General features: G+C 40.5%; 1 protein-coding gene across 2 annotated transcripts; it reads right to left on the bottom strand.

The window, feature by feature from the left end:
• Positions 1-2,373: 2,373 nt before the first annotated feature.
• Positions 2,374-8,227, bottom strand: prkcsh (PRKCSH beta subunit of glucosidase II). 2 transcript variants are annotated; one of them, XM_079281799.1, is made up of 18 exons: positions 8,203-8,227; positions 7,723-7,837; positions 7,464-7,580; positions 7,235-7,330; positions 7,091-7,148; positions 6,822-6,939; positions 6,510-6,639; positions 6,249-6,333; positions 5,946-6,024; positions 5,208-5,291; positions 4,960-5,124; positions 4,775-4,871; positions 4,396-4,465; positions 4,202-4,291; positions 4,056-4,130; positions 3,877-3,976; positions 3,636-3,795; positions 2,374-2,589 (listed from the first exon to the last, which is right to left on the bottom strand). In XM_079281799.1, exons 2-17 carry the CDS (start codon positions 7,808-7,810, stop codon positions 3,649-3,651), a joined length of 1,599 nt encoding a protein of 532 aa, XP_079137925.1. In that variant the 5' UTR covers positions 7,811-7,837; positions 8,203-8,227; the 3' UTR covers positions 2,374-2,589; positions 3,636-3,648. The 2 variants fall into 2 exon arrangements, with proteins under 2 accessions (XP_079137925.1, XP_079137924.1); XM_079281798.1 differs by having other exon boundaries at positions 7,723-7,855; positions 8,203-8,226.
• Positions 8,228-8,824: the final 597 nt, after the last annotated feature.

Genomic DNA, 8,824 nt, shown 5'->3' with positions numbered 1-8,824 from the left:
TCAAACAAAACTGCATATTTGGCCGACCGAATAGAGCGACGCTCGAAGACCTTGAAAGGAATACTGTCTAATATATCATCAGTTTTTAGCCCATGTCAATTTCAAATATCATTTTTTTCCTGTAATTTATTGATTTCATTTACATATCGGACTCACTTGTTGAATTAGCGTATTTGTGTTGTTGATGTTGCCATAGAGAACACACATGGGTCAAAGATCATGTTTGGTTGCATTGATTGGGTACAGTTTGTTATTTTGATTCCATTATTTAATTAGTTGCAGTTTTTATCGTGTATGCAGATTTTAGACTTAGTTAGATTTTTTTATTTCAATCAAACTGTGTTCAATTGTGTTTGTAAAAGTCTGTGGTAGCTTTTGTTGCAACATAAAATAATTTAAACAGAAAAAATTCAAAATAGCGCCAACAAACTTGTATTATTTGGGCGACTTTAAGCTTGTAGTTTTAACTTATTGTTAACTTAAAAACTATTTATTATGATTATTATTATTGCCTCGTATGAAGTATGTTTTGTGTATATTTATGGTTTATTTCATTATATTTGCAAGTTTAAAAGATTTTAAGTTTGCCAAAATTGTGGTTACACCATTATGTTTCTTAAAAAGGGGGACAAATAGAAAAACAGCTTTAGAAGTACGATTTGGAAACGTTCTCCATAGTCAAAGAATGCACTGCTATATTTAACTAATTGAAGTGTACAAACATACATGCTGTGTGCTAGATGTTATGCCTTTACTGCCTGTGTTCTGTTTGTCTTGTTAAATGAAAATCTTTTAATTATTTAATCTAATCACAGTCTTGTTTTTTCAACCACTCTGTGGACCCCTGAGATGTGGGACAGTCCCTGTAGCGAGAGGCTTTGGCCCATTTGAGGGTCCAGCACCCAGCCAGGAACAAAAGGGGATGTCCCAGCTTTGATGAGCTCGCAAGATGCTTTCCTGTTTATGCTGATGGGCTGACTTATGAGCTCTATGGGCTCTATTTCTGCAAAAGCATTGTAATGCTGAGATCATCTGTATCAATTTGTGCTGTTGAAACTAAGATGCCAAGAGCTCCAGCTAAATATTAGAGCTCAGACAAGCTGCAGGAAGGTTTTCTTGGGAGTCTCGAGGGTAGTAAAGGGGTGAGTGGTCCTTCTGTTTCTCAACCAACTGTATTTTGTGTCTATTTATTTAGAAGAGGGGACGCAGTAACTTAGTGATGTTTTTCTTACATTTTCCTGGAATGGTAGAACAAAATCAAAAGGTGAAAATGATCAAAACAGTTCCGCTGGCACCAATGTCAGCGGAAGAAATACAAAATCTCATACTTCCAAACATGACCAAATGAACAATGTCAAAATTGAACAAAGAAAAAAAAAATAAACCTTTCAGTTTAGTCTAGGATATTTATTACTGGGATTTCAGCTGAAGACGCTTGAAGACTTTTTCATGGAATTGTTTAATTATTTGTACTTTACATGCCAGAAAAAAATAAAATAAAAGTTACAAATATTGAGTGACCCAATTTTTATTGACTGTGGAAACGATATCATTGAATGTTTTGACCAAACATTTCTGTCACGAAGTTGTTTCCTTATGCTCTCCGGTTAGTTATACGATAGGATTTATTATAAGGATCCATATATTTCATATCCATTAAATTAACGCTTTAATGGTTTGAGAGTATGAAAGAAAGAACATAATATACATCACTGCTTTAGTTGAAGGTATAATATGTAAATCTTCCACATTAAAATGTTTAAAAATGACATCACCTGTGTTATATATTTTGAGTTGTGTACTTACATTATCCAAAATGTTTAAAACCAGAGAAATGGGTAAGTGGATTGAGAGTAACTGTCTCTTTCATTTGGTCGCCTGTCAACAGCATCATATCCCCGTTGAGCGTCAGCCAGCTGTCATAAACTGACTTTTGATTTGTATCCAGTTTTAAGTCACATTTTTAGATCTATTTAACGATATATGTTAACCGGATGAAGGATCCACCAGACACCTCGAAGAAACACCGTTTCTAACATGAAACGGATTCATTCAGTGGTTTAAATCAACTGGGCTGTTTGCTGCGGAGAAGAGAACTCTGCGGAAGATTCGTCTCGCAGCAAAAACCTCCTGACCAACGAACCCTGAAGGAATCCTAACGGTTAACATCGGTGAAGACAACAACTCCCATGATGCCACACGACTTCATGACGTCGCCACACTTATTGTTTTGACGGAGACCCCTAGCGGCAAAAATAATGACTATTTCTACACAGCTATGTTTATATTATGTGTATATTTAATCAATACTACTACAGTTAACTCAAACTGCATGCATGGAAGCAAACAGAATTGATTGACACAAGTTTGGAATATGATACAATTAACTTTATTGAAAAACAATGGAATGACAACATTTGACATAAATGAGAGAAACAACACAACAGGTAGGAGTGGAAGTCAGACGCGTAGACCATTTAACTCCTCCTTGGAATTTACAGTTTCTTCTCAATTATTTATCGATGCCACGGTTGTGACGCTCACGGCAACTTCATGTTGCCGCGGTGACTGTGGTCCCTCAAGAGCAACCTGCAAGAGTGATCACACACGCACACTCATTTCAATGGCTGCTTTGCTTAAGTCAGGACTTCCTGGTTGTTGAAAAGGGAAGGGCAATTTAGTTGAAATGAATCCCCAGAGGTTGCTTTTCCAAAGGACTCAGCTTTTACACCAGTGATGAGAATCTACTTCTCGTGGAGTCAGCACTTATATTTGGGTTATTCCGTGATTATTTCGGTCGACAATACATTAAACCCAAAATCTAATTCTGTTGTCCCAGACCCTCTCACCGACACACTTGAACAGACCTGAAGTCATCCACACTAACATAATGAATGTGCCGTCTCCAACATTAACATCAATCATAAAGACGATTAAACAGGAGAAACTTTGTACACACTGAATCAGTCTGAAAAGTTAAATCACGGACAGTAGCATTTTATAGTTCCCGTTTTTTTAAAGGGAAGCTTCAGCTAATATCTATTCACTCTGTACTGCATCAGGGTGGAGCCTAGCAGGAAAGCTCTCAGTATGATGTCACTATACATCATTTATAGTGACATCACCTGATAAGCTATCTCAATGACGCACAAGCTATCTCAAAAAGAAAGAATGAATCAGATACTCTGTTTACTCTGCTCTCCATATCACGAAATGTTGGCTAGCTCAATGAAAAATGTCAAAGAGCCAAAAACTGCTGAAGTGTCACAAACCACCAAACAAGATTTAAGATGTCTGCAGTAGATGATGGATGAAATACGGAACCAGTGAGGTAAGAGAATACATCGCATTACTGTCCCACTAATTCACAGCATCAATGATCCGCTATCAACTCACTTGCTCTGGCTGCCGTCTTGCTCTTCTTCTAAAAGCGAAGCTGCAACTGCTCGAGGGACTTTTCTTCACAAACACAATGCTGGAAACCTAAAGCGCTCTGACTGTCACTCATTTAGAAATGGTGATCAGTTGTTCACTGTAGGTGCAGTGTACTTCCTGCTCAGAAACATGAAGACCACACTGCATGTGCCGTGCAGTGCGGGATTGTCTCAACGAACACAGAAGTGTTAGCTACTCACAGATAAAATGGATCTAGAGCTCCGTGTGCCCGTGAAGCTCTGAATCCAGGTTGGGAGGTTCCTGGCAGACAGCGGGGCTGATGAACTCCATCAGGTACTCGCAGCGACTGGGCTCTGAGGTCGATACCAAAACCGTCTCCTTTCCACACGTTAATTTAATCTGAAAGACAACAAACATCTTGTTGTCTGTGCTTTGTCCAACGAGAGATCAGGTGTAGACACAGATCAAGTGGAGACTCACCGTGGTGGATCTGTTCGGGCCTTGCCAGCACCCTGTTCCATGCTCATACTTCATCATAGCGTAGATGTTGTCCTCGGGACCGGCCCAGTGTCCCCATGATCTACACAACGCAAAGGATGAAGTATGGGAGGATGAAAGAAAACAAAAGACAACAACAAACAAGATAGAGCGTCTCTTACCCGAGGTTAGTTTCTGATCCACCGAACTTGGGTTTCTGTGATACTCTGTTGAATGGACAGAGCCTGTAGATATACCTGAAGAAAAAAGATTAACTTAGTCATATAACAATAATAAATCAATATTATTAGTGCGAGTGTGCACATACTCGCTAGTAGTCAACTCGTAACACTGGCTGTAGAGGTAGGCGAACTCAGCACTGGGTCCAAGGTCGAAGGAGATCTCCTTCTCGAGGCTCCTGCAGACACAAAGCAAATCCAGCATCTTCTTTAATCCACTGCGGCCGTTTAGAGTTACACTGCAGTTGTGGTAACAAACATCCTTCATATTCTTCGTACTTACTTGATCTGATCATCAACTTCCAGGAGCGCTTTCTCAGCCTTGTCAAATGCATCGCGGGCTTTCTGAGCAGCTGGGTACCAAATGCACAGAATGTAAATATGTAACTTCAGTCCTAACCCACACAAACATGTGCTCACATAAGGTCTGAGCAAGCCATGGCCTGCTGTTGATGCTCTTGATAAAAAGGCATAAAAGCAACACATCTGTTCAATAAATCACATCGTTCTTCTGATAAACAACTTGTTTTTCGTGACCAGAAGGAGCAATGAGTTTCAAGTTAGCATATTAAAAGTTAAACTAATAGGTATGCAGTCCTTCCCCTTTAGCATTTTACAGCATGAGTCACTCAATCTGAGGACTGACTGAGTCACTCCCTTACCATCGATGAGGTTCTGCGTTTCTTGGTCGTAGGGCGGCATGGTCCCCTCGTCGTCGTCGTCAGCCTTCTTTTCTTGGGTCTGCGTCGTAGGCGGGCTCTGCGTATCAACCGACAACAATGACTCACTGAGATAAGACTCGTGAGTCATCCAGCAGAAGTGTGATGGAGAACCTCAGCGGGCTTACCTTATAGTCTCGGTCTTCTGAGTCGTCATCTTCGTCCTCTTCGTCCTCATCCTCTTCTTCTTCTGGGATGTCCTCGTCAGGGTACTGCTCAGAGTCGTTGTCGGATTCGGGCTCCCTGATCTCCTCCGGTGGGGTCTCCACAGGCGCTGGGGGGTCTGCGTTGGCCTGACGCCAAGAAAGTGGCTCATTTAGAGGAGAGATGGTTGCTCGGGTGGAGCCAACTAGAATACTCATCATCAGGTTCTTACCTCGGATTTGTATTTTTCTTTGATATTATTCCAAACGGACTCAAATGCTACAGGGTCCACATTGTCCACTCCTCCCATCAGCCCCTAAAAACCAAAGACAATGTTCACGTTTGTGTTGAACAATTAAGTTTAACGATAACTTGGGCTCCACCGAATAGTCTGAAGCTTCGTTCATGATGTTGACTCAAATTCTGAATCATCACTTGAATGCTGCCCAGCTTTTTTTCTTCCTGCCTATTCATTGAGTTAAAACGCAGTATATACACACACTACTACACTGACATTATTAGTATTATGTTTAGTAGAATTAGATTCCAGACATGGCTGCAGAGTAGGGATGCATGAGCCGAGCGGGTTTGGGTGAGCTTACTAGAAAATATTGCGTGTTTAGATGACATCGTAGCATTCTGAGCAAGTTATCAATAACTTACAGAAACATTGCATCAATCGTCCACCTTCTCTTCCCCTCCATGTCTCTCAAACACAAAGCGAGCGGCATTCAGTCCTCAGCTAGATTTATGTAACGAAACTGACGAGTTTTACTCATTAAAGAAAGTTGATTTAATAAATAAAATCAATCAGCTGAACGACTTTATTCAAATTAAGGGTTTTGTGCGACGTTTTTTTATGGCAGACATTCAAAGCTTCATTTGAAAACCTGACATTTAGTACAGCCCTACTGATAACTACACGAACATCTGTGTTTCTATAAGAACAAATCAAAAAGAAGAGATTCACCTGAGCTTCTGCTTCTGTGAATGAATCCTCTGAATCAGAGTCGAGCTCAGAGTGGGACAGAAGCTCAGCCACTGAGACACTGACACAAAACAATGAACACATGAAAGACATCAACATACAATCATTTTAAAGAGCAATGATCTATTCTAAAAAGGTTTTTCAGGAACAAAACAACTTAAAGTAAATATTACTCCAGATTAACAAATGCTGCATCTCTTCTTTGCACTATTTTATTCAACTTTGTATTTTAGTTGTGTCTGGTGAGCTCCTCATTATGGGTGCTCATCATTCTGGACTACTCACAAGCCATCTGCATCATCATCCAGTTCAAGAAACACCTCCGCCATTTTAGCCTTGTCCTTCTCCATGTTAACAACAGCCTTTTGATCTGAAACAACAATTTCATTTTGGAGTCATCGGCGGTTGTGATCACACACACAAACACATACTTATATACCGTGTAACTACATGTTTTGACTTCAGGTTTTGAGTACTACCAGTGTTTGTCAGTGTAGCTCAAACATGGTTAATAAGACAGAGACATGCTTTCACATCCTAGTTTACCTTCCCAGGCCTTCAGATGGCGCTCTTTGGCTTCTTTCTCTGGCTGCTCAGCCGTCTCCTTCACAGTTCTTAGAGCCTCAACCGTTCTGTCCAAATCTTTCTTGCTAACCTCAATATCTGCATGTTTGGCCTGTTGAAACAAATCAAAATAACACCTTTAACCAATTTAAGATCCACACAATACCTTAAAACTTTATGAGACACCTTCTAACATCTCTACTGAAGGGTCGGTATCTTGGAATAAAAACATATTCTAAAGCTCTTGATGTTGATTATTACACAACCAAACAAAGGTTTTCTTGTCTCTCACACCTTCTTATCATCGAGGCCCCTCTTGGCCTCCTGAATAAGTTGTTGTTTAAGCAGAAAGCCCTCCTTGGTAATCTCTGCAATCTTCTGAAGGCTCTCCCTCTCTTTGCGCCCCATCTCCCTGCAAATCACACATTATTAAAAAAAAGACATCCAATATTTTCTGGAAACTAGACGTGTATGTTAACACACGTATAGGCTCAATGGGGAAATCTGGGTTCGACTGTGAAGCATGCATAAATTATTAGATTTATAACAAGAAACATTCCCACCTGCAGGTGTTCTGACAGGCAGCACCACTGTTGTACTCATCTGTTGTGTCACAGCAGTCTGAACAGGAAACACAGACGTTAAAAGAAATCCTGCACACACAACACACCCGAAAAGAAATAGTGATCACAGTTTAAAGCTCATACCACAGATTCCGTCATTGATGCGGGAGGAAGGGATGAAGCCAGGTCTGAAACCTGCATTGGTGCAGTGGAAGCTGCCGTTGGGACAAGCAGCCGTGCCTGCAAATAAATGTGCTTTTAGATAGTCATAACTGGGCAAAGCAAGAACTAAACAGACTAAGCAGGCCTCTGTTTTTAATTCAGTAAACTGCAAAACCAATAGTAGAGGAGACTCCAATATGCTTAAACCCACCTGGCTCATCAGAGCCATCCTGGCAGTCGCAGTAGTCATCATTCACTCTGTCAAAGGGAATAGTGCGGGAGCCATCCAGGCAAGTAAAAGGTTTGCCCTCTTCATAGAACTGCCGTTCTTCAGAGGTGGAACAGAAGAAACGAGTCAGTGCCACGACAGCGCCAAAACTACAGGCAACGCACTGTGAACTTTAACCCCTGCGTAAACATAGCTGTACCTGTGAACCGGTCTTATTAGTTATCGAGTTACAAGTACTTACTTGACAAAGGGACACCGCGAGGGCGTTGGATCTCCACCGCCGAGACTCCCACACTCAGCAGCAGCAGGAGGTACCGACAGGACGTCATGATGGTGGGTCAGTATTTAGAGAGAATCTGTCGCACCGGAAACGTCTCCATGAGACACAATATGCAGGTTAATAAAAGTATTCTGTCACAACTAGTTGTGAAATAGACGATAACGTTATAAAACACAAAAGCGTCTCAACCACGTTAGGTATCTATGCTTGTTTTTACTTATCTCGACAGAACACAACGACTTCTTGTTAGTTAGCCGACAGCTAAGTTAACAAATAAATGCTAACGAGCGAATTTAGCTGAAATCAACCTTTTAAATAAATACAAAAATACCAATATTACATGTGTCGTTACAATAACATCATAATAGACCTAGCGTGCAAGAATAATAAAGTGAGTAAAGCCAAAAAAATATTAGAAACAAGCTAATGGCTAATCATTACCGGTCAACACACCGCCTAGTTCCGTACTGTTAACGCGCATGCGTATATCCCCAACCCATTCTGTCTTGTTTCACTCTGATTGGACGACGCTTTGATTAGCCCTTGTGATTGGTGGAGAGCCGTGGCACCCGTCTGAAGTAGAGGATTCTGGGGAGGATGCAGCCATCTCATGCCAGAGACAGGTCAGGTGCAGGTAGTCAACACTCTTCACAGCGAAACAATTAAAACGTGAATAACGTCCATAGATGTCATTGTAAAACTGCCGCTCAACGATCATTTAAATGTATTAAACAACCAAGGGACGTTGCCGGCAATATCCAGTTAATAATACAGTATTGCTGGACGTGTTATAGTTAGAAATACGATTACAGCACCAGCCCCTGGATTAATAACGGTGCAAACAAGTAAAGTGCTGACACTTAAGAGTGGATTAGCATACAAGGATGTAAATGTAATAACAGCAAACACGATACAATCTATTGCATTTAATATAAAAATCTTACTTTATTTGTATTTTTAACACACTTTACAGTACCGAACAGTGAAATAAAAGAAAAATATACTGATATAATATAGTATTGTTTTATATATAGATGTTTGCTTATTAAATGCATTTATTCAC

This window comes from Melanostigma gelatinosum (assembly GCF_949748355.1).
Source record: "Melanostigma gelatinosum genome assembly, chromosome: 13".
In the NCBI taxonomy this organism is placed as follows: Eukaryota; Metazoa; Chordata; class Actinopteri; order Perciformes; family Zoarcidae; genus Melanostigma; species Melanostigma gelatinosum.
This window is presented reverse-complemented; position numbering and strand designations above follow the sequence as displayed.